Source organism: Xylaria bambusicola (assembly GCF_022495145.1).
Source record: "Xylaria bambusicola strain CBS 139988 unplaced genomic scaffold F5B22scaffold_1, whole genome shotgun sequence".
Taxonomy (NCBI): Eukaryota; Fungi; Ascomycota; class Sordariomycetes; order Xylariales; family Xylariaceae; genus Xylaria; species Xylaria bambusicola.
In genome coordinates, this window is record NW_025953554.1 from 6,410 (window position 1) to 30,762 (window position 24,353).

At 47.7% G+C, this 24,353-nt stretch overlaps 10 protein-coding genes across 10 annotated transcripts; 9 read left to right on the forward strand and 1 right to left on the reverse strand.

Moving 5' to 3' along the window:
* The first annotated feature begins 557 nt into the window (after positions 1-557).
* On the forward strand, positions 558-1,479 carry F5B22DRAFT_15 (uncharacterized protein). The gene has a single exon (XM_047969133.1). It carries the CDS (start codon positions 643-645, stop codon positions 1,369-1,371), a length of 729 nt encoding a protein of 242 aa, XP_047836101.1. The 5' UTR covers positions 558-642; the 3' UTR covers positions 1,372-1,479.
* Positions 1,480-2,254: 775 nt separating this feature from the next.
* On the forward strand, positions 2,255-3,516 carry F5B22DRAFT_5 (Fructosamine kinase-domain-containing protein). Its single transcript, XM_047972439.1, has 2 exons — positions 2,255-3,210; positions 3,270-3,516. The coding sequence occupies exons 1-2, from the start codon at positions 2,690-2,692 to the stop codon at positions 3,421-3,423; spliced, it is 675 nt and encodes a 224-aa protein (XP_047836102.1). The 5' UTR covers positions 2,255-2,689; the 3' UTR covers positions 3,424-3,516.
* A 269-nt stretch (positions 3,517-3,785) lies between these two features.
* On the forward strand, positions 3,786-5,474 carry F5B22DRAFT_582000 (uncharacterized protein). The gene is made up of 5 exons (XM_047973269.1): positions 3,786-4,237; positions 4,289-4,537; positions 4,595-5,001; positions 5,078-5,268; positions 5,332-5,474. Exons 1-5 carry the CDS (start codon positions 3,890-3,892, stop codon positions 5,367-5,369), a joined length of 1,233 nt encoding a protein of 410 aa, XP_047836103.1. The 5' UTR covers positions 3,786-3,889; the 3' UTR covers positions 5,370-5,474.
* Positions 5,475-6,296: 822 nt separating this feature from the next.
* Positions 6,297-8,326, forward strand: F5B22DRAFT_640693 (PARP-domain-containing protein; the record flags this gene model as incomplete). The annotated part of the gene is made up of 7 exons (XM_047977878.1): positions 6,297-6,417; positions 6,481-6,566; positions 6,629-6,696; positions 6,766-7,216; positions 7,274-7,757; positions 7,848-8,134; positions 8,207-8,326. 7 exons carry the CDS (start codon positions 6,297-6,299, stop codon positions 8,324-8,326), a joined length of 1,617 nt encoding a protein of 538 aa, XP_047836104.1.
* A 441-nt stretch (positions 8,327-8,767) lies between these two features.
* On the forward strand, positions 8,768-9,649 carry F5B22DRAFT_652895 (NAD(P)-binding protein; the record flags this gene model as incomplete). The annotated part of the gene is made up of 3 exons (XM_047979672.1): positions 8,768-9,110; positions 9,166-9,325; positions 9,388-9,649. The coding sequence occupies 3 exons, from the start codon at positions 8,768-8,770 to the stop codon at positions 9,647-9,649; spliced, it is 765 nt and encodes a 254-aa protein (XP_047836105.1).
* Positions 9,650-10,463: 814 nt separating this feature from the next.
* On the forward strand, positions 10,464-12,488 carry F5B22DRAFT_582005 (cytochrome P450). The gene is made up of 5 exons (XM_047973270.1): positions 10,464-10,871; positions 10,932-11,031; positions 11,097-11,165; positions 11,227-11,829; positions 11,892-12,488. Exons 1-5 carry the CDS (start codon positions 10,518-10,520, stop codon positions 12,320-12,322), a joined length of 1,557 nt encoding a protein of 518 aa, XP_047836106.1. The 5' UTR covers positions 10,464-10,517; the 3' UTR covers positions 12,323-12,488.
* A 1,164-nt stretch (positions 12,489-13,652) lies between these two features.
* Positions 13,653-16,889, forward strand: F5B22DRAFT_582015 (uncharacterized protein). The gene is made up of 6 exons (XM_047973271.1): positions 13,653-13,789; positions 13,871-13,931; positions 14,019-14,742; positions 14,910-16,495; positions 16,574-16,600; positions 16,674-16,889. The coding sequence occupies exons 3-6, from the start codon at positions 14,154-14,156 to the stop codon at positions 16,791-16,793; spliced, it is 2,322 nt and encodes a 773-aa protein (XP_047836107.1). The 5' UTR covers positions 13,653-13,789; positions 13,871-13,931; positions 14,019-14,153; the 3' UTR covers positions 16,794-16,889.
* A 261-nt stretch (positions 16,890-17,150) lies between these two features.
* On the forward strand, positions 17,151-19,423 carry F5B22DRAFT_582018 (uncharacterized protein). Its single transcript, XM_047973272.1, has 2 exons — positions 17,151-17,978; positions 18,063-19,423. The coding sequence occupies exons 1-2, from the start codon at positions 17,391-17,393 to the stop codon at positions 19,254-19,256; spliced, it is 1,782 nt and encodes a 593-aa protein (XP_047836108.1). The 5' UTR covers positions 17,151-17,390; the 3' UTR covers positions 19,257-19,423.
* Positions 19,424-19,864: 441 nt separating this feature from the next.
* On the reverse strand, positions 19,865-22,008 carry F5B22DRAFT_632333 (uncharacterized protein; the record flags this gene model as incomplete). The annotated part of the gene is made up of 2 exons (XM_047976680.1): positions 19,865-21,710; positions 21,842-22,008. 2 exons carry the CDS (start codon positions 22,006-22,008, stop codon positions 19,865-19,867), a joined length of 2,013 nt encoding a protein of 670 aa, XP_047836109.1.
* A 573-nt stretch (positions 22,009-22,581) lies between these two features.
* Positions 22,582-24,197, forward strand: F5B22DRAFT_313 (uncharacterized protein). Its single transcript, XM_047970630.1, has one exon. The coding sequence runs from the start codon at positions 23,155-23,157 to the stop codon at positions 23,980-23,982; it is 828 nt and encodes a 275-aa protein (XP_047836110.1). The 5' UTR covers positions 22,582-23,154; the 3' UTR covers positions 23,983-24,197.
* Positions 24,198-24,353: the final 156 nt, after the last annotated feature.

Consider the following 24,353-nt stretch of genomic DNA (forward strand, 5'->3'; position numbering starts at 1 on the left):
TATATTAAAAAATACATTAAAATTAAGGTTTAAGCTATAATAAATTATTAAAGGTTATTAACTACTCTCTTTTTCTAGCTATATATTTTAAAAATATAATATTAATAAAATTGCTAAGTTTTACTTTTCCTTAAGTTTAAAAATCTTTATATAAATAATTTTATTACGTATAAATGTTAAAGGTAATAAAGTTATTATAAAAGTAATAAAATTAAAGAATTATAAAAGTTAAAGGTTAAAAGTTAACTAACAGGGTAGGTATATAGGTGTAGGTAGGTATAGGTAAATAGTATAAGAAAAACGGCTTTAATGGCGCGCTTTAGCCGTTAACAACTGGTAATAGCTGAATACTGCACGTTTAGTGTGGGACCTACTGTACGTTTAGCCTTATCCTTTTAAAACCCACCCCTAACGTATTTTTATATCTCACTTTTTGCCTTACCTATATAGCGGCAAATGGTATTAGCATATAGATCTTAATATTTAATCCTTTTAACTTCAAGCTTAAATAATTAACCGATGCAATCACCGAAGCGTATCCATTTCCTAAACCCAGGTTGTACTATTCTTCTCCAAGCTAAAGCATCGCAATGCCCTAATCTTCACTGGCGGTTTTGATAATTCTCTCCCACACTATTCGAGATGTCTGAAAGTTCATCAAGTAGTACAAAAGCAAAAGGCTTATTGATTTCTATCTCTCATATTGCGTCTAAAACCTCAGTTCCTCGTATAAGAGGTCGAAACCCGTCTTGCAATCAAGTCGGTGGTGCAGCTGTAGCATGGCTGCCTTACACCCTCCGTTGGCCCTGCCTTGTCGCCACCTTCGTCTTTACCTGCCTACTGGGAATAGCGGTGACGGTTGTTCACTCTATCTCGTGGCGAAACTCAGGGCTTGTGACGGACGATGGATCTGGCATTGTGCAAATCGGCTCCAAATTTGCGCCTACACTCCTCGCTACCATATACGTTTTCCTTGCATCGATACTCCTAGACGATGTCAAACGCACGGAGCCCTTTGCTAGACTCTCTTCGCCGTTTGGTGCGCAGGCAGATCTTTCCATATCCTGGACTGCTGATGCATGGTGGGACGCATTGTTCAGCAGCTTGCCCAGTCGTCGTAAAAACACGAGTTGGGCGATGCTTTGCGCAACACTAGCTTTCGTACTTGGCTTCCTCATAATTTCGCCTCCCTCTTCCTCTTTGATCGTTTCACAAACTATTGTCTTGACTCAAGAGACGAAACTACTGCAGCTCAACATCAAGCCCAGCATACCGATACATGCGAAAGCCTCGTCAGAAACTTTCTACCGCACCATTGGAAGCGTTCTGCAAAATGTGACTACGTCTGCTCACCTATACTATAAACAATAAAAATGAGCGGGACGTTACCCATTTCTGGGTCCGCTAAATTCGAATCTTTAGTATATTTTAGATCAAATAATAAGTCTTTCGCGAAGTCTAAGACTGATGTACTAGACTTTCGAAAAGATGCGTCATATCCAAAAGTTAGGACGTGCGAGAGGCACAAGTCTGGCTCTAATGGGAGGAATGTTAAGGGCCCAAAGAGATGCGGATCTCTATCTTTTGACTATGTCCACTTGCTACTCCCGCCAAGACCATGGACAAAAAGTATATCGGCCTTGTGCGCATGGTCTGGAGTATACACGATATTTAGACCTAGAGGCCCTGGATCAGTTGTGATGCCCAGATTTCCTGTGGAGATGCTGGTCAAGGAGCTTGATGCAATTAATGAGGAACGGATAGAGTCCTGAGTAGATTCAAGTGCTTGTCGATTTAGACTGGTATTTCCCGCGTTCTTCTTCGATTTCCATGATACCACTTTCTTGAACTATTGGTCCTTGTCGTCAGCGCCGGATTGTTTGCAGGGCCTATACAGGGGGGTATACCATCTCCGCGAGCCGTTTCAGATTTCTTACGATGATGCTCGTTTCTACTTATGCACGGGAAGGACTGCTGACTGGCTTAGCGCGAAATAAAGGGAACAATAGAGGAGATAAAATCATTCTCAAAGTCTCGTCCTACGAGGACTGGTTAGAACATGTCTCCTCCTAATTGCTAAGCCATATCACATCAAGAGGCGGTTAAAGAAGAATGCCGATTGGATGTACGATGTACATCATACACCCGTAATGATCGTGTTAGCTGCATCATCTCCTAACTGCAGATCTAGCCTCACTCTAAAGATAATTATAAGAACCCGATCGGTGAGGGGATTACTAGCATGGATTTAATAAATGGCGGGGTAGTAGTCATATTCAGCAATATTCACGGTTCTGAGAATATCCCCGTTTCATCACATGCCTATTTAGAATTTTGCTCCGGGACCCGTAGCAAATGATAGCTCCGATTGAATCAAAGCAAGGCGACTTCGCGCTGGATGAAGCAATATTAGAAGGTCCCACTCATCACCTCAATGGTGTGTGCCCCTCTCTAACTATTTCAGTATTACCAAAAGGAACAAGCGTCGTATCGGCAGAGAGTTGGGGTCTTTCTGCTTGCACAAAGACTGCTAAGATAGAGGCTGTACTGGAAGATGGGACTATTAAGAGATACTTCCTTAAAGTAGGTAAATAAGAGAAAATTGCCTCTCGATACATACCCTCCAGATCCTGCAGGGCTTGCTACCACCATAGCGACACTCCACAGAAACTCGAAGTCGCCAAATGGAATGTTCGGGTATCCTATCATTACTGGGCGCGGGACTTTGAATCGAACTAAGCATTGGCATGAAAGCTGGGCAGTTCAACTCACCTATTTACTGGAAGACCTACTCAAGCTAGACAACCAAGTCAATGGTCATTGGCCAGAGTTTGACATAGCATGTAAACAGCTTATAGAAGGTGTCATCCCCAGGCTTTTAGGGGTACTACAGTCCGAAGGCCGTACCATCAAGCCCACATTGGTCCACGGAGATCTCTGGGAAGGAAACGTGGCAACAGACATGAACACCGGCGCTGTGATTGCATTCGACTTTGACGAGTGCATCTACGCGCACAATGAAATCGAGCTAGGAACCTGGCGTTGCCGATGCGCCACTCACTTCAGCTCTCCCATATACCTACAAGCTTACCAACAAGAGATAGAGCCTTGCGAGCCCGTCGAGGAGTTCGATGACCGCAATAGACTTTACGCTATCAAAGCAGCGATCTGCGACTCTGCTGGCCACCGCGGAAGTATCTCTCGGCAAATGTAAGTTTTCTTTCATCTTTGGACAGTATCAAAGCTCAATACTAATCAGTGAAATACAGTGCATATAACGAAATGCTCTTCTTATGCGAGAAATATGTCACGGAACGACATAAGGAGTGCAGTACTATGCCACTACGCCACCAAAAGGTAACGACGAGTTATCAAGTCGAAGGCTTGACGTCTCTGCACTCACTATATAGTACTGTACTGTGACAAAATATGCACCGCTATCAAACTTAGAAAAGTACGATCCGATGAGAGACATTAGTGTGACAGGAATTCAGGAAGCTTATGATGTGATGGCTGGTGTGAACTAGCATGTCCAATTAAGATGTACTCGGAGGAACATTGCACAAATTTCGCATTAAATATATTCCAAGCCGTAGCCTGTTCTATTATCAAATCCCAATGCCTAATTTTCCCGAGTGAGGTGGTGCTTGATTAACTACCACTTTGCAGGTAATAGAGAGAGTTGGGCAGCATAATTGCCGACCTCGCGGCAGTTGATAGTCAGCCATTCGGAGCTCAATATATATATAGTGCGCCAGTTCGTGAGCATACTACAGTGTACGGTAGGTATATGCCGGATAATTTACCCGGTTACTAAATGAGTAACAGGCATGTAGAGAGTGCATACGTTTTGTCTCGTATGAAAATCATATAAGCTGAAAATACGCATATGTATGAAACCGCGTCTTGGTCGTGTTCAATAACCTATCGTTACGGTTTTCATGTGTTTAGTGTGAGACACAAACCACCGTTGCTATTGCTCTCAGATACAGCATCCCCTAGTTTCTTAGCTCTATTATCGAAGAACGGCTACGACGAGACAATGCTCTGGAGGACCGTCACTCTTGCTGTGCTCTTCGCGAAGAATGTGTCCGCGCAAGTGCAAGGGTCAGCGGATTTCTTGAGATTTGGCTGCTCCCAACTTGTCGTCGAGAGGATCGACCCCCTGGTAACCCCGGGATCAAATCCCTCTCCACATACACATCAAGTTGTCGGAGGGAACTCTTTCAACACTACGGTATGACCACATGCCATTTCATGTGTGATGATATCGCTGACAATATCCCAGATGGACCCCGATACTATTGACCCTCCCGCCCAATCAACCTGCACCTCTTGCAGCTATGTCGAAGATACCAGCAACTATTGGACTGCTTCGATCTACTTCAGGTCCCCTGAGAATGGGACGTTGAAGCGAGTACCTCAGATGGCAAACGGGCGTCTGAACGGGACATTGTTAGAGCAGGATGGGGGGCTTACAGTATACTATATGAGGCCGTTCGGCGGCCGTAATAAGAAGACGGTTGTCCCTAAGCCTGTAAGTGCTGATTTCTCACATCTCTCACGCATAGACTCCTAAATTTCACTTATGAAGGGCTTCCGGATGCTTGCGGGAGACCCTACACTTCGCAATAAAGCAGGGAATTTTGCAAATATCTGTCACCGTTGTCTGAAAGCCAGCGAACGCATTTTGGGAGGCAACGGCGCGCCCTGCGACGCTTCCGATACAGCAGCCTTTCCTAGCAAGATGTGCCCCGGTGGCATCCGCGCTACCATCATTTTCCCCTCCTGCTGGGACGGCAAGAATCTCGATAGCCCTGACCACAAAAGCCATGTCGCATACGCAGCTGGGTCAGCGTTGGCAGGTGACAAATGTCCGAGTACACACCCGGTCCGCATCCCCCAAGTGATGTATGAGATCATGTTTGATACAACTCAATTCAACAACCCAGATTACTGGAAAAATGGGAAACAGCCATTTGTCTACAGTTTCGGTGATCCGTGAGTCTATGCAGCCTTTGTTTTATTATCGGGAGCTCTGGCCAGCACTAACATGCGTGCGCTTGCGTGTAATTAGAACTGGGTATGGAGCACATGGAGATTACCTATTCGGGTGGAAAGGAGATGCCCTACAGCGTGCCATGGATGCACTTGGCTCCAAATGCGCAAGTGAGGACTGCACAAAAGTTCTGAAGATACAATCTGGAAAGGATGCTATTGCGTGTACCAAGGCACAACTTGCCAAAGAGGACGTCGGCTCTTCCACATGTATGCCATATCGATCTTCTCACACTTTACCAGATTTGAAAACTAATATGTGCTACAATCTAGGGCTCGAAACTCTGCCTGGAAATATGCCTATCAGGTAATGAAGCACTAAAAGTGACAACTGCTTCCTAGTTGTATGTTCGGTGAGTTATCCTTTGGGTTTCGCCGAGTAGTAATTATACAATAAAGATGCTTGATAACGCACTGGATCTCAATGTATTGTCCCTTTTCCAGCCGGTGCTGCTTATGCGCGCATGCATCCCCGCATGTCTACCACGATCGGGAAGCAGACTGGAGGCAGAGTTGGGTTCTTCCTATCCACTCTACCTTCTTCACGCAGCCAATCATAATGCTTTCAGTTTTCTTTGACACAGCGTGATATTATTCGAGCCTGCAGTGAGTAGTAAATAGAGCGACGCAAGATAATTGCTGTAACCAGTAAGGAAGGATTGCTTCAAACAGCACACAGGTGAGATGATGCTGAAATTTGACCCTGCAGAACCCTGATACCAATTGAGGCTAGAGTAGACCCTAATTTCTGACAGCCGCTGCTGTCTCCACGGTCCCCCCCTAGCTTGGCGATCGCCTGCCAGTGACGATGTTTACTTGCCTCGCTTGCGTCGTTCGCAACGTCAACCAGCAGCTACGGATCCTGTAATGAGTGTCGATCAACGGATTTCGCCTAGAGGAGTATTCGTAAACATCTATGCAGGCTATGCAAGTAGTATATAAACGTCATGTAAACTCCTATGAAGATGTTTTTAGGCAACAGGGGAGAATGAGATCATATTTCCAGGTTCTGCCCAGATGATGGCTCCCCTACCGTCAGTGCAGATCTGGTCGCACGAACCCTGTTTTGCTTGGCATCTCACCTGACGTCACACTTCGTTGCGACATTCAACAAGTAGGTATAAGACTATACTGGAGAACCCCAGCAAACAAAATAATATCATTGACGCATTCGATTGAATGTATTCATTCCTCATCCGGGATTCACTACTTTATTTATCATCGCTCAAGCTACCGATATGCCTCCCAAGAAAAGAACCAGATCTGGTAAGGCAGGCGGATCTAAGAAACAGAAGACAGCCGAAGGGGCCAAATCTTCCCAACCTACAATCCCAATTGATGAGGGATTCAAAGAAGGCGGTAGGTGACAGCGCTTTTGTGCCTTCGAAATCAGTGACAAAGCAGTGTTAACTTGCGTCGCAGGCGATGTACAGGTTCACATTGACGACGATGGTACCATTTGGGATGCATCTCTAAACCTCAGCAACGTTTCTGGCAATAACAACAAAGTAAGCCAATTCCGTCACTTCGAAGACGCGGGTGGTAGTTTTACTCATTTGGAAATGCAAAGTTTTATATGCTTCAGCTCCTCGTTGATGAGAGTAACGGCACGTACTATGCACATAATCGATGGGGAAGGTAAGATAGAAAATCCCATCTATGTATAAAACACTCGGAATCATAATTAAGTTTTCTAAATTGGCTTAGGGTCGGCGAGACTGGTCAAGTGAAGACGATGGGCTTTGATGATTTAGAGTCTGCAAAGGAGGAGTACGACAAGAAGTTCAAGAGTAAGACAGGTCTCAAATGGGAAGACAGGGGCCAGGAGCCTAAAGATAAGAAGTACACCTTTGTCGAGCGTTCCTACGATGATGATGACAATGGGGAGGCTGATGCTGAGTCTGACGAGGGCTACGGCAGCAGTGGCTCTGCTAAGAGCGAACTGGATATCTCAACGCAGAGACTCATGGAGCTCATCTTCAACGAAAATCACTTCAACTCAGTGCTAGAGGAAATCGGATACAACAAAGATAAGCTCCCGCTGGGAAAGCTGGGGAAGTCGAGCCTGCAAAAGGGGTTCGAGCAGCTGAAAGAATTATCGAGTTTGATAAAGCATCCCAGTCTGGCTAAGAACAAATATAACAGGGATCGAGAAGAGGTTTGTGGTTTCTACCTGACGTGTGAAGTATATCTTTATTAACTGAGACTGTCGCAGGTCATTGAAGAATGGACAAACAAATACTATTCTACCATTCCTCATGTCTTTGGTCGCGACCGTCCACCACTCATCAACAACGACGACATCCTACGGCGGGAGGTGGCAATGCTTGACACGCTGACGGACATGGAAGTTGCCAACACAATCATGAACTCAAACTCCAAGTCCAAGGACGCAGCATCAGTGCATAAGCTGGATGCACACTTTCAGAGTCTTAAGCTTAAGGAGTTAGCAGTGCTCGAGCACTCGTCACAAGAGTACAAGGTGATTCAGAAATACCTGCTCGACTCGAGTGCTCAGCAACACAGCCTGAAGTATCGACTACAGGATATCTTCAGAGTCGAGCGGCCCGGGGAGAGTGATAGATTTGAAAAGAGCACGAAGTCAATCAAGGATTCTCGGAGACTCTTGCTTTGGCATGGGTCTCGAACCACAAACTTTGGTGATATTCTATCACAAGGTCTGCGTATCGCACCTCCTGGTCAGTAACCCCCCTTCGATCATCTTCCGTCTATTCCCATAGCCGCTCTATTGGGTATTGGGTACGGTTCTAAATAACAATTTTCTATAGAGGCGCCAGTTAATGGCTATGCTTTTGGCAAGGGTGTATATCTTGCCGACTTGTCCTCCAAGTCGGCCAACTACTGTGTATCATCGCTCAGTGGCGGCGTTGGTCTCTTAATGTTGGTTGAGGCTGAGCTCTCTAACCCGATGTATGAGATTACATCCGGAGACTCAGATGCTGCTGAGAAAGCAAGAAAGAAGAACTGCATTGCGACCAAGGGCGTAGGTCGTACTGGGCCAGCAGCATGGAAGGATGCCAGTTGTGTAAATAAGCAACTGGAGGGTGTCATAATGGTACGTCTGCTTCTAAGTTAATCCCAAAACTTACTTTAATATCATGTTAGCTAACTGCGGAGGACTATTCAGCCCGATGGAAAACCAGTTGACTCGAAGGATCACAAGGGTGGATATCTCATGTTCAACGAGTACATCTCTTATAACGTGGAACATCTAAAGATCCGTTACCTCCTAAAAGTAAGCATGTGATTTAGGGTGCTCTTACATTTAAACGCATTGGGTGCGCGAATCCTAAATAGCAGAATAATCTGATTTGCTCCCACTTCTGGTGCAACTCTAAGGTAGTCTAATTGCGAATGTTCATAATATGCTTGCACATACACCTCGATGAACGGCCTTCACATGCATAGCTATATTATAGTCGCACAGTTGGACATGCTGTTCGTCGTCTAAAGCTACAGGCGTAGGCCTTGCAAACTTTTCGTATTAAGATTAGATAAAACGAGGTTATACAGACTTGGCCAGCATGAGATTGTCACAAAACCAAGGCTATTTAATCAGTAAAGTACTTAACTGTTTAGCGATAAATGGTTAGATACGGAGAGTTACATAGTCTCTTTATAACCCTGGGATAGAAGACAGCGTATTGTAAAACGTGCATCTTTAATACTATCCGGAACAATCGATGAAATGGATTTCAAATGTGCACTGGTTACGGGCGGTGGAGGTGGGATCGGTAAAGCGCTAGCCCATGAGTTGATCTCACAGGGCAAAAAGGTTATCATAGTCGGACGGACTGAGTCCAAGTTGAAGCAGGCATGCAAGGATATTGGAGCGGCTGCGGATTACGTCCTTGACACAGGCGTCGTGTCAGAGATCCCAGCCTTTGTCAGGTACCTGATCTCCGAGCATCCCGAACTTGACTGCCTAGTCAATAATGCAGGCGTGCAGCGTTCACTAAGCGTTTTGGACATGGCACCTGAGGAATTATTAGAAAGGGCCGATCAAGAGATTGATATCAACGCACGCGGGCGTAGGTTCACTTACACCTCATCCAAATCATCGAAAACACTAACTATAGTATACAGCGATGCATCTTACACTTCATCTTATGACTCACTTCAAGCAGAAGCCCCAGGCTATAGTCATCAATGTCTCCTCAGTATTGGGCTTTGCGCCGTTCTCACTCATCAATCTCGTGTATAACGGTACGAAAGCTTGGCTCCATTTCTGGAGCATTAACCTCAGGTACGAAAAAGCCCCTCCTATATAGGAACTTGGGGTGCTAATGGGGAATATTTTCTTCGTAGAGCCCAGTTGGAGGAAACGGGTGTCAAGGTTGTTGAAATTGCCCGGCCCACCGTAGAGACAGACTTTCACCGGGAGCGGGAGAACCCAGATGACAACAAAAAGGACAACAATCCCAACGCCCAAAGTGTAGATGAGTTCATTGCTGAGGTTAGAAGACGACTTGTGAACGGGGATGAAACAATTGGGACTGGGATGAGCATCAATATTATAAGACAATGGGATGAATCAATGGGCAGCGTCTTTACAAAATTAAGAACATAGAGGCAACATATCCCTTATATTCTCATGTATGTAAGTGAGATATCTATTAGTATATCAACAATGACTTGTGATCACGTGTGTAAAGATGCCTAGACTAGTATGCAACCGCCAAGACCGATGATTAACTCTGATTCACTTGGTTGTAGGGGTCTTAGCATGTGGTAGATGCCCGACCTTCCTAAGCTGCGGAATTCGCAGAATACTCCACAGCTGATCGCCTGCGGCAGTCGCTCGAAGCCAAGTTGAACCAATTACGTATAGCGGATTAAGGATTGCCTGGTGACATCGGTATTGAGTCGACAAGGATGCCACAGCAAGTTCTCGGGCAAAACCTGGAGATTGAGTCTAATCGTTGTTCTAGATTACCATAAGACGCGTCGCATATCAACGAGCGATAAGAAAGAAACATTTTCATCTGCTTGAATAGAGTGTATAAGGTGATGCAATCGTTGTTGTTCCCGAATCCTCAAGCACATGTTGGGTTCCTACTAGGTCAAGTACGTTATTGGCATATTTAAACATACAGGGTAAAGCGTGATTCCACACAACTAGTTGCATCATTACTGGAGGAGTGTGTCCACTTGTACGATACATGCATCGCAAGATAGCATTGGGAATGGATACAAAACGCTCTTCGGCCATGCCCCCTGTCGTAATGCGATAGTACGTGCTCAAATGACTGGGTATGTTCGGGGAGACCACCAGATCCCTGAGCGTCTCCGGCAGCCGGAAATGGGGTTTTGTTACTAAGCTCAATTTTGATATGAATATAAGTCCTCAGCGCGCCATCAAAATAGGACAATCTTGCGTGTCTGCCTTAGCTACACCTGTGAAGGGAGTTGTTCCATCGCCCAAGGTTTATGTCAGAATGTCTTCACTTCCTTTCCTCACGGAGCTCCATGCCTCCACCTTTACCCAAGCACAACAATATGTCGTTTTCTTCATTGCGCTCATTGGAGCAGCGATAGTATACTCAAGCTTAAATAAACGAAAGCATCCCCCAGTTATCAACCCACCAAAGCTATTCGACTTCACAGGCGGGTCAAATAAAGTCGACTTTCTCCAACGAAGCTATGAGATAATAAACGACACTTCGAGGACAAACAATGACAGGCCTTATACCGTCATCGCTGATGTGGGAACTGTGATTGTACTACCTCCGAAATTTGCAGAGGAGATAAAGAACCATCCCCAGCTAGACTTTATGAAGAACGTAGAACAGGTGAATCGCCAACCTCTTTAGCATATTATTATTATCTCGGCTGCTAACAGCTGGAGATAGGAATTTCACGGTTCCCTTCCTGGCTTCGAAGTTTTCAATAAGGGCCTAGTGAGCGATGTTCTCATTCAAGTAGCGAAGAAGCAACTCACCAAGAGTTTGAGTACGTGAGGTCATAGTACATTATCATACACAGTCCTCACTTTTCATGTTCTAATACTTTCACAGATAAAATCACCGCTCCTCTCAGCAAGGAGGCAGCCTATGCTTTATATAGAGTCTTGGGAGACCCCTCCGGTAAGTAATATCAAGACATGCGTACTATCTGCTTTAACCATCATTGACTATTTCACTACAGAATGGAAAGAAGTTGGCCTTCAGGGTATGACTCTTTCTCTTGTTGCCCAACTATCCTCGCGCGTGTTCCTAGGGGAAAAGCTTTGCCGTAATCCCGAGTGGCTAGACGTTACCTCACAATACCCGCCGACCGCCTTTAACGCTGCCCAACAGTTGCGCTTATATCCTAAGCCACTGCAGCCTCTTGTGAACTGGTTTTTACCAGAATGTCGGCTTCTGCGTCGTCAACAGGCTCGGGCACGCTCTATGATCGTACCCGTCATTGAAGAACGCAAGGCGGAGAAGCGCAGAGCCATAGAAGCTGGACAGCCGGTTCCAGTTTATGACGATGCGATTGACTGGGCCGAAGAGGAGGCGAAACGTTTCACATACGAGCCAGCCCACTTTCAATTAGCTATGTCGAACGCTGCTATTCATACCACAAGTGATCTGCTCTCGCAAACACTCCTAGAGATCCTAGCTCACCCGGAGCTTATTCAGCCCTTGAGAAATGAGATCACAGAGGTTCTTCGCATACACGGATGGACTAAAGTAGGGCTATACAACCTGAAGCTCATGGATAGTATCATGAAAGAGACACAGCGCATGAAGCCAATCCAAATGGGTAAGTGGACATTGGAGGTTCCAATCGTTGCTCAATATCATACTGACAATAGCCTCGTTTAGTCACAATGCAGCGCGTCGCAGTAGCTGATGTTCATCTATCTGACGGGTCCATCATACCAAAAGGTGCGAAATGCGCTGTTGCTAACACTTCACGGCTTGATGATGGTATATACAAGGAGCCTAAGGAGTTCGACGGCTACCGTTTTCTCAACATGCGCAACGATGCTGGAAACGAACACTCTGCGCAGTTGGTAACCACAAGTCCCGACTCTCTTGGCTTTGGACATGGTACTCATTCCTGTCCTGGGCGCTTTTTTGCTGCAAATGAGCTTAAAGTTGCGATATGCCATCTGATCTTGAAGTATGACTTGGAATTGAGTGCTGGTACCTCGCCTGAGCCATTCTGGTACGGCTGGAATCTAAATGCCAACCTGGGCGCAAAGATTCGAGTGCGCAGACGAAAAGAAGAAATCGATATCGATGGCCTATGAGACTTGTCATAGTGCTGTGCTTATTGCGTTGACCAGGTCGCTGCCAGCGTTGGACGAGCATACTTTGTAGGTTAGGGACATATGGTTTCAGTGGATTAAATGGCAAGCCAATGTAGGTTAAATTATAATATTTGGTTAGTCATCTAGGCTTTACTCTTATTTTGCCGCCCACTTCTTATAAAGTATTAAATTCTTAGATTATATCTAATATTAGTCTACTATCCTATTATTAATGCTGGATGCCTTAACATGAAACTCTTATAAGTATTGATCGTACAAATAATAATAACGTTAAATAGCTCGTTTTGATGTGAGTTTATTTAACCCATGCTTATACAGCCCATATTATTAAACAATATACGAAATATTATAAATAGGATATCAACTTTCGGTATATTATATTAAACTATAGGCATATAATAATTTAGTTTAAACTTTTCTCCTTTAAATATGATTACAATCTACTGGGGTTATTAAAAGTAAGTAGCGCCATTTTACTATATGGTTCAGTGGGAGCTTATCTTTAGTTGAATAGAACCATGCTATATTGGAAGAGAAAATTCGAATTTATAACAGTAAACCGCTCAATAAAGCAACTAACTTGATGTCATACGCATAAATGGCAACTCGGGTCAGCACTTGAATTACATATGGAGAGCTTCTTGTACTTCGGTGGGCCATGAGGCCCGCCCGGGCGCGTAACAGATCACGTCAAATGGCGTGTGCCTTATATACATGATCTTCGGCCTCAGTTGAGCCGCTATATGGTTCCACTTTGCTGTTCCAGAGCTTGTGGATATCTGTCAAGCCATCGGGCACGAAGTTATCCTCATGGGAATTTTCCCCCATGGTAGCAATTTACCATGCAGAAAGGCTGCGCCAACGAATACCTCGTATACTGAGCTAAGGATACTACTACGGCTAAGGGCGTTACAAGTATTAATCGCTCGTTTTATTGATGGACATCCTTAATGCGGTAGAGTGAAACGGTAGGTGGACCTATAAATACATCGTGGCAAATGACTCGAGCAAAAAATTTGACACTCCGCCTCAACCACTGAACTTGTAATATAGCTGATACAGACACCAAGACACTACCTATTTGCAACTAAATATTTTTACCCCATACAGCAATCCGTTACGAAACACGTGTACGCGCATGTGTATTTTTATATACAGTAACGGCGTTGTAATAGTGTATTAAGTATTACGTAATAGGTAATAGGTAGATCTAGGCGTTCTAGGCTGACCCACTAGAAAATCTCAAGCATCATCTGCCAGTCGGATCCTTTGCTCGTGTTTCCTCGGCTCCTGATGCATCTGCTCGTATGGAAATGACGTAGTACTTGATTGCCGCAGCTAACATCGCCAAAATAAGCTCATCACGTCTGTTGATGATATTCAACTGGTGTTAGAGCTGGTGTACCGGACCGATACTCATCAATACTTAACCGGGCAGCCGAATAGGTAAATATTACATACAATGATGCCTACAAGTAGCTTTTTTCGTCACTTCTTTGTTTGTTTTCCTAACGTCGTTGGGCATAGCGATCTGCGAATGCCCACAATGTCTAGATGGCCCGATGGGTCTGCTCCTCATCCAAGTCTAGTATGCTAGATCCCTGCATACCGTAAACGGCGCGTGAACGGAGATGTATTAGTGGGTTGTACTGGTTCCTGACGATCTGATTTCCAGGGACTAAATACAAAAGACCAAAGAGCCTGCCGTATGACCGGCTAGCCTCTGGTATTAGGATATTTTATATCTAATCTCAAAAACCCACATCCTCCAAGGTGTGTGAACAGTGAAAGAGACAGGACAATTTGAGTCATGGAACCTGGTAGCTCAGAAACCCCCCGTGAGCTTGACGACCTCTCACCACTATCTGTTGTGGACTTCGGCACGGAGAAGGCGAGTCCGGTGAGCCGATCCAGCACACCACAGGAGCGTCCCAAAGTCCGCTTCAACAGTAAAGTTGATTTACCTGCCTTGGCCGCAGAAACTGCCGCCGAGCCTTCAGGAGAGCAACGTCGGCCAGCCTCATCGAAACCGCAGGTTTTACGGCCAGCACTGTCAAGGAATCCAAGCTCTTACAACTCTGCTGCTAGCGATATTGGCGACGAGCCTCTCAGCCCGCAAAAACGAGCATCTGCAGCGGCCGCTGCAGAACGTGCTCGCGCTGTTGCTCTCGATACGTGGCATCACTCCAACAGCCCTAACAGCCGAAGATGGTCTATCGAGTCAGACGCAGTGACAGACGCTAGTTATTCCGAAGTACCCATCGCGAATTCATATGCTTCTCCTCAGGCACATGATCATGCGTCTTCGAATGACCAAAATGCTAAACCAGAAGTGGAGGCTGAAGGTCTCCTTAAAGCTCATACTCGAAATCTAGGAAACGTATGGCAGAATATCTCAGGTATGGTATTGAACTCCGGGCACCGTGCTCCTCTGATTACGTCAGTTTCACAAAGTAGAACTGTGCCTCACCAGACAAGTATGGGCTTTCTGAGCCACATCCGAATAAATCATATCTGGATGAAATCAGATCATTTCGTTCGCAATGGCCTTCTAACTCCATTTTAGCAGGTAATTCATCTCAACCGGAACTAGACACGGGTATCATAGATGGAGCCCATGTATCGTCAGGAAATGGAAGAGGTGGCGTTTTTTACCAACTCCTTCAGGCCTATCGAAATCCGATCTCTGATAACCCCCCGGTCCAGCACCACCGGTCATACACGGGTGAAGCTTCAGGCTCCTCGGGCGCAACAACCCCGACACGAAGGAAATGGTATGAGCATGAGAAAGCAAATAGATCTCAAGAGACTATTGCTAGGTTAGCCGGCGCATCTATGAAGTTGGCGAATCCCAGCGGAACAACATCAGCCGCATCCAGCCCCCCATCCGGAGTCCGAAAGCGACCTCCTCACAAGAGAACCACCAGCGGAAGAATAATGTCGATGATGGGCTTGAATCGCGAGGAGGAAGTAAAGATCACGATACATGTCGCCGACATCCTCAAGCGTCAGAAATACATTGTGAAAATGTGCCGCGCCCTTATGCTCTTCGGCGCACCCACCCATCGGCTGGAAGAATATCTCGCCATGTCGGCGCGAGTGTTGGAGATTGATAGCCAGTTTCTCTACATCCCCAATTGCATGATCATCTCGTTTGATGACGTCTTCACACACACAACCGAGGTGAAGATTGTCCGCACAGCCCAGAGCGTTAACCTCAGCAAGCTCAAGGATGTTCATGCCATCTATAAAGAAGTGCTGCACGACATCATAAGCCTCGATGATGCCCTTTCGAGGCTGGATCAGGTAATTTCTGCAAAGCCCCTCTATCCGGTGTGGGTTTGCGTTCTCATGTACGGGTTCGCGAGTGCCGCCGTTTCGTGCTTCTTCAGTGCTCGCCTCCTTGACTTACCAATTATCTTTGCCCTGGGTATTCTTTTAGGCTTTCTGCAACTTGTCGTTGCCCCGAGGTCGAACACATACAACACCGTCTTCGAAGTCAGTGCGACGATCTTACTGAGTTTCCTTGCACGTGCCTTTGGCAGCATCCGTAACGGGGAACTCTTCTGTTTCTCTGCCATTACGCAGGGCTCTATTGCTATGATTCTCCCAGGGTGGCTTGTATTGTCATCCGCGTTAGAATTACATTCTAAGGCGATGGTCCCAGGCGCGATCCGACTCGTGTATTCCATCATTTACTCCCTGTTTCTAATCTATGGAATTACCGTCGGTACTGCTCTATACGGTGCCATCGATTCAAATGCCGTGATGGAGACAACATGCCATAAGCCTCTGGACCCCTATTGGAATTTCCTGTTTGTGCCCCTCTACGTTATTTTCGTCACGTTTACCGTCCAAGCCAGATGGACCCAAATGCCAGCCATGGTTGTTATAGGCCTTGCTGGCTACACGGTCAATTTCTTCACTAGCAAGAAATTTGCCGCCAGTCCTTCTATTGCCTACACATTCGGAGCGTTCGCCATCGGCGTATTAGCAAACCTGTACAGCCGGATAAGACACGGAGTAGCGGCAGCTGTCCTACTCCCCGCTGTCTATCTTCAAGTCCCAGGTAGTCTCGCCTCAACCGGCGCCATCACTAGCGGGCTGGTAATCGCCGCCAACCTGACAAATTCAGATAAGAAATCTTCTGATGTAAGTGCCGTTCATCACCTGATCACGCCAGTTGAATCCGTATACTCAGTAGAGAGATCGAAGCTAACACAAACCTAGGCTGATAACACGGCGCTTAACGCCGCTGTAAGCATACCCCCGCCCAAACTCTTGTGCCTCTCTTCTCCATATGCATGATTATTAACAGCCTTGCTTTTAGGTCTTTAACGTGGCTGCGAGTATGATTCAAATTGCGATTGGCATCACCGTCGGTCTGCTCATGTCTGCCTTGATTGTATACCCCACAGGGAAAAAGCGAAGTGGCTTATGGACTTTGTAAAAACTACATCGCAGGAACACTTGATTTTGCAAGCAATATATAGCTAGCGCTATTCGGTATAACTATAAGATATTAATAAAACTGCATGATTAGGAGAACCAGCAGTTGATCCATGTCTAAAAAATTCGGCATCAGCCTTGAAACTGGTTAGTCTGTATAGAAAGTATCAACTGATAATCGACTCAAAACTCGAGTTGATTCTCTCGGGTCAGTGTAGCTGTGGTTGGACACGACATGATATCATCAAAGAGAGACCACGAACTACGAAATCTCGACGTTCTTGTCAAACGAACATAGTGATAGCTTTCACTATAACGTACATCATCATTAAGTATAACGACAACGTCTAGGGGAAACAAACGATTCCCTCTTTATACAAGTGCGATATCTCAAGCCGCGCGTGTGTTGGAGATTGTGGATCTCATATCCAACAACTGAGGGGAATCTCGGAAAGGTCCCTATTAGCTCTCCGTTTTTCGGCTCACGTCATTGGGTATACCAGTCTCTTCATTCGCGCACTTCAAAATCCGTAAAAGAGTATACATTTTCACGAAAACTCGCAGCTTTATTTCGGGATTATACTCATGCTCAAGTCGAATGGCGGGGCTCACAAACTACATCGCCTTCGTGGACCCAGAGACGGGCCTCGACCGGATTGGACACCTAGATATAGAGCAAGACACAATCCAGCCTCTAAGCTTCCATTCGGGAACTCCAGTAAAGAACCTCTATCAGGTAATCGAAGTCGGGTCTCGTAATGTGATAACCAACGCAGGATCCGCGATCCCAGTCTCTTCAGTCAAGATCCTACCACCACTGTCAGGCCGTGATGTCCTTGCCGTGGGTAAGAATTACACGGAGCACGCGAAGGAGTTCAACAGCTCGGGCTACGACAGTTCGGACAAGGTAGATCTGCCTAGCCATCCCGTGATATTCACGAAGAGGGCGACTTCAATCATTGCGCATGGCGAGGAGATCCAGCTCCACGAGGATTTCACCTCGACGGCGGATTACGAGGGTGAGATCGGTGTCATCATCGGGAAGGCAGGACTCCGCATCGAGCAGGAGAAAGCGTGGGAGTATGTCTGGGGCTACACCATCATCAACGACATGACTGCGCGAGAGAAGCAGCGGGACCACAAACAGTTTTTTCTCGGCAAGTCTGCTGATACGTATTGTCCCATGGTATGAAAGGCTGAACTCCCTTCTCATGCCACACTCACCCCTAACCTATTTTGCGCAAGAACTAGATTCTCACAACATGCATAGGGCCCCATAGCAGTGCCAAAAGAGGCACTTCCGCAGACCCTGCGAGTGCAGACACACGTAAACGGTGAGCCTCGCCAGGACGCAACGACATCGGACCTTATTTTCCCGATCCCGCAGCTTCTCGCAGTGATTTCACAGGGACAGACTCTGCAACCAGGCGACGTCCTAGCCACAGGGACACCAGCAGGCGTAGGTATCGGGAAACAGCCGCCAGTCTTCCTCAAAGCAGGAGATGAGATATCCATTTCCGTGACCGGTCTCAGCACGCTCCGGAACAGGATCTCGCAGCGAGCGACGAGCAATATCTCTAGATTTCGCTCATCTCCTCCTTCAGCCTTCGAGTTGACAAACAGCGCCAGAACAGCTGGTGCCACCAACCTAACTGATATGATTAACGGTAAACCAATGTCATATCAAAAGCGCGGATCGGGGAGCGATGAGAACATGATCTTCGTTCACGGTCTGGGCGGCACAAAAGAGTACTGGACACCACTCATCTCAACTCTCTCTCTGTCCGACCTTGCAAACCTACATCTCTACGACCTCGAAGGCCACGGTCTAAGTCCCACACACCCACTAAGCCAAATCACCATCGACTCGCTGGCGGTCGATCTCTCTGCCATATCTCGCGTGGCCGGTATTTGGCCTTCGCGGCCCGCAACATTCTTCGCTCATTCCATGGGTTGTCTAATCGCTCTAAAATTCACGCTCGACAACCCAGGTCTCGTGAAACGGCTGATACTCCTCGGCCCGCCGCCTCTCGCCATACCCAAGACAATGCGCAACATATTCCACTCTCGCGCGGCGCAGGTACGGAAAAAGGGGATGTCGGGCATCGTGGATGACGTTATAAGCAGAGGATTTTCTCTATCTTCTCTCGCGCATGATCCCATCGGCGTCGCAGCCGCTCGTCTAAGTCTAATAGGCCAGGATCCCGAGGGCTACGCGAAAGGGTGTCAAGCGCTCGCAGACGCCCCAAATTTAAATGTAGAAGATCTCCAGAAACTAGATGTGTCAGTCACATTGATCATCACCGGCCAGGACGATACATATTCGACGCCTGCGGTCTGTCAAGTGTACAAAGAAATGATCCGCAATTCGCGTGTAGAAACTTTAGATAATGTCGGGCATTGGCATATCTTCGAGGATGCAGTTGGTATTGCTGCAGTGGTCAAACAGGTGCTGGCAGAATAAGTTGGATAAGGAAAAGGGGTACCTTGGAATGTGCATGGGCGCATACATGAGAGATTTGATATACACACGATTGCACGACGTCGCAAAACGCTGGTCTGAAATATATTTTCTTCCTAACTGATCATAGAATACATACCTATATAAAATAGAAAGAAAAGTTAAAAGCACTACCTTGTAATCGGAAACTAACCCCCTATTCAGGCAGTACTACCACAACATCTCACAACAGCATCTTCCCCTGTAATCCGATACAACCCAATATAACCAATATTTATCCAATACAAGCAAGCACGTGAGCGTCAAAGTTATCACAAATAAAGCTCTTCTTCCAAATTACACCATGCGCTGCTATTCGAATATTCAATAATTATACCAAACCCACATTTCACGATGAAGCGCTCACATACATACATACATACCTAAGTATACAATCCCGCTATGAGCTAACACCCACACAAAAATTTACTCGCCCAGGTCAAGAAAGATACAAGTTATGTGATATTATCTAAGTAGGTATCAAGTGAAGGCTTAGATCAGTCAATCAGCCTTAAAACCTCCCGACTCTCACTAATCCAATCTCCTTTCGTAGACTGACCATTTTGGTCAAATCAAGGCCGATGGGGCAGAGGTCTCGGCCCAACGATCTGTCTCCTACTGGCGCCGATACCCGCCGAGCCCCTATTCTGGGAGTCGCCACCCGTATAGCCAGCCCATTGTGAAACGTCCCATCGTCCGCCGAGTCCGCCTCCGATGCCGTCGACGCCATCGCCAGAGCGGACAGCCTGCGCTGTCTCTTTCTGCGCCTCCTCCCATTCGCGCTGGCGTTGGCGTTCGAGCTCCATCTCACGTTCCAGTAGGGACTTGCTCGCCCACCCGCCGGCCTTGGTCTGGTTCTGAGACTGGGCGCGGCGTTTGTCTTCGGCGTCGTGTTCTGATGTGGCGTCTAGTTCGCGTGAGTACGACTGCTGCGGCGCCTGTCGTACAGGGGCTGGATTTGAAGCTAGGAAACGATCTGTTCGGCTGGCGGTCTGGGGAACTGGAAGTGGCCGCGCGAAAGGGGCGGGCCCGCTCGATGCCCCAGGAACGGGTAGGGGCCTAGCCTCCCCATTTCTTGGGATATCCGCGGCCGCCGGCGCTGATGGTGTCTCACCAGTACGATGAGATTTAACTGATACCGCGGTAGGGTCCGGCAGAGGACGGGGCGGCACTTGAGGTGCTGTTTCCTGCTGCTCTGCCTGCGCTTGGTGATGGCTCCATTGGGTGCGTAGATAATCCCTCTCGTCACGAGGTCTCCAGGAATCCTGTCGACTAGGTGGCCGCTCCGCTTTGTTGGGCCGACTGCGAGAACGCGCTCGACTCTTGGACCTATCCCGTCTCGGTGAGCGCCTCTGACGCTCTTCCTCGTACTCGTTTTCCCTTTGACGTGCAAGCTCTAGATCTCTCAGTTGTTTCACATAGTCTCCTTCTCCCGTTCTTTGGGCTGCTATCTTCTGCTCAGCTCGGTATTGGCTGAGGAACTGACCACGTAAGCGACTGTCGTTTGGGCTGCGAGCTCGCTTCCGCTCCTCGGCTAGTCTTGCTTCCGCCTCTTCTTCGTCTTTCCGCCGTTTCTCTTCTGTCATCCTCCACTGACGTTCCTCGTCTTCCCACTTCATTCTTTCCTCCTCTGCCTTACGCTTTTCCTCGGCCCGCAGTCTTCTCGTCTCGTCTTCCCACCTCTTCTCTTCGTCTAGTTGCGCACGTTTCTCCTCAGCTTCGAGTTCCGCTTGACGCCTGCGCTCTTCCTCCTCCATCTGTAGCTTCTGCTGTTCTTCTTGTTCTTTTCGCTTACGTTCCTTGTCTACGCGAGATGGTACGCTAGGGCTGGCACTGGTGATCTGTCGTCGTCCCCCAAAGGCGATGCCCAGATTGCCCTGACTGGCGCCACCCATGTATCCGTATTGGGCAATGTTCCATGCCGGGCTAGTGACACCCTCGTGGTCTTTCCTGCTCCAGCTAGACACAGTGGGCGAGCCAACTCGTTCGCTTGTGGGACTTCTCGCTGGACTCCACCGACCTGAGGATTCCCCTGTCCTCGTAGCTGCGAGTCCAGCACGTGAACCGTAAGTAGGCGACGTGGCACTCACGTTGGAGAGTCCTCGACTTCTGGGGGTGCTATAACCTCCGGTAGGTTGTGGGCTCAGCAGCCCACGACTCTTAGGTCCTATAGGAGAAGGGAAGACATCGGGCTTGGCAGCATGGGCGGCGCGAGAAAAGGCACCGATACACTGTAGGACCTGGGCCGGGTCCTTTTGTTCGTAGAGATCGACGGTGAGGAACATGTCGTGTTCCTGTAGATTGAGAGGAGGGGATTGACAGGCGCGGAGAAAGTGCGAGATGTTCTCCATTTGAACGAAAGGCATGGCGGATTGCTTGAATTTGACCCCTGATGGCGCCACGGCCAAGTTGACGAGCCTTTAGAGTTCTTGACGTTAGCAACTTATCAAGCAGCCTGACGGCTCAAACCATTGGTAATTTGAAGAAGAGCTGAGCATGCGTCATAGTGCCGATTCCTAATGCCATGATGTAGAATTGCCAGGACTTACTTGCATAGCGCGACACCATCCTTGAGACCTTCGAGGAGGTCAGAAGAGGGTAATTTGGAACCCAAGATACCTTCAATCCAGGATTGAGCCTCGGCCGCGGCGGCAGGGGTATATTTTTCGAGGCGCGCCTTTCGGAGGTCCTTATCCAAGGAGGTTACGGACGCCATCGTGGTTGAACAGCTACCTAAGCACCCAAGTAACGTAGGGCTAGACAAATATGGATTGACTAATGGCTGTGTAGCTATTCGGTCTCAGAGGCACCGATGCTGAGTATGAGATAGAGATGGGATAGAGAGTTGGTCGGTAGCAGGTGTATTCGGGGAGGAGTATTCGCACGAAGGTTGATGGTGATCGCATTGAGGTATTTACACACACTGGGTTTTATTTTACGAGAGTTGCAGAATTGCACGGGGTGTCGTTGTCGTCATGTCGCCGTCGGCGGTACCATCTTTCTCGGTGTTGTCGGGAATGGGAATGGGAATGGGAATAGGGGCTCTGGACGGCAATGTAAATGTGCCTGAATGGCCCGACCAACGAAGCAAGACAGCGAACAGCAGCAGCAGCAGCAGCTGATAATAAGGTGTACAATAGGTAGTTGTACGATGGTTGCACCACAGGGGAAGTGACAGCAATGCGTGGCGTCAGCGGCTGTCGAATCTGCACAAGATGACGAGTGTCGATTCTCTAGAATGATAGGTGATCGGCTAGGTAACGAGATTAGCGGCGCATATGTTCGAGAAACAGTTGTCAAAAGCCAAGTCAAGAGTCAAAGGGGGGCGGCCAGAGGATTTCGGGGATGTGTACCGTGTCTGACTGTGTAAGTTAAGTGAGTGGGTGAGTGAGTGGGGAGAGGGGAGAGGGGCCAGACAGAAAGAGAGAGAGGCGAGGAGGATGGGAGTATTTGCACCCCCAACGTGTCAATGCAGTACAGCTGTGCAAGATGATCTGCCAGATATCTGCCTACCTAACCTGCGCAGCCCAGGTGGGAAGATTGAGATGACGTCTCTCTCCGCCCGCCTGTTCCTCTCTTGTCTAGGTAGGTACCTAAGTACCTTAGGTACTCAGTAAGGAGCTCCTCTGGTAGCTACCGGTACCCGACGTGTACCCGAAGCTCATGTACCCGAAGCCAGCCGCAGCAGCTATTCGGCGTGGAGCTATCTAGACCAGATACCTCACCTCAAAGTACAATCTAGACACTGGCACATGATCGCATCACTCCCAAATTTCTACTACCAGAAATTCGCAGCTAGAAAAGACAAGACAGACAGACATCCCATTCCACGGTAAAGCGCAGTGACACACATACACATACAATGTCACAGCAACAATCCAACTTCGTCCTCAGGGCATGGTACCAGTGGAAATCCCTTCGCCTACCATGGCGGAAACGATTCTTCGTCGGTCAGTTCACTCTCAAAAAGACACAACACCCTACAGACCACCCTACACAACAATTCTCACCATCACTCCCACTCCCATTTATGTACTCAAGTGATATAACTAACACACGCCCAGGCAGTGACCCCCAAGGCAATACCTACTACGAGCTCCGTCAACCCCGCGGCGACGCTGCCGAAGGCTCGCCGCACAGACGTCTAGTCCACTATCCGCGCTCAACACAACACAGTGAGGTAAAAGTGCCGCCGGCATGGCATCAATGGCTACGCCACCAACGCTTCGAACCACCCACCATGGAGGAGCAAATCGCCGAGCTACAGCGCCAGGCGCGCATGAAGCTCCTCGCCGCCGACGCCGACGCGCGGTGGGCCGCAAAGCCGAGTTTGTTGGACATGCCGCCTTCTTCTCCTCCTCATTCTCCTTCTTATCCAACAACGACGCAAACAACACAAACGGCGGCGACGACGACGACGACGACGACGACGACGACGACTACGGATCAACACACGAAACCTGACGTACAGGGCCATGCACAGACTTCTAATGCCAATCAGGAAGAAAGTAGGGACCCCGCAGTGAAGAAGAAACCAAACCCTACTACGCAGACAACAAAATCCACAAACACCAAGGCCGAGATAGACAACGACCCGTGGAAACAAGCTCAGCAACAACGGGGCGCACCTGGCGAGACATGGCAGCCTCAAGCCTGGACACCTACATCGACGCCAGCTCGAAAGCGGTAGTAGACCAGCCCCGGCCTCATGCAATGGCTACCTAACCTATGTATGATAATAGTACATGTATGAAAATGATCCATAACATCTTGTAGGATAAAAAAGTCAAAAGAACAGCTTAATAGACTTGTATATTATCATGTATGTAATCCAGGTAGGTGCATAAGTTACCAGCACGACTTCAACCACCCCGATAACCATGGATCGAACTCTATACACCTACTGCAAACAGCACTCTTTATTAAGAAAACGCCAGGGTATACCCCTTTACTCCCTCCTTTTGAACATAACATGACGAGTACCTGCTTACCATGATGAACGCCACCAAGACTATACATAGATAGACCGCCTATAAACGACTCATTTCCACACATCCAGAA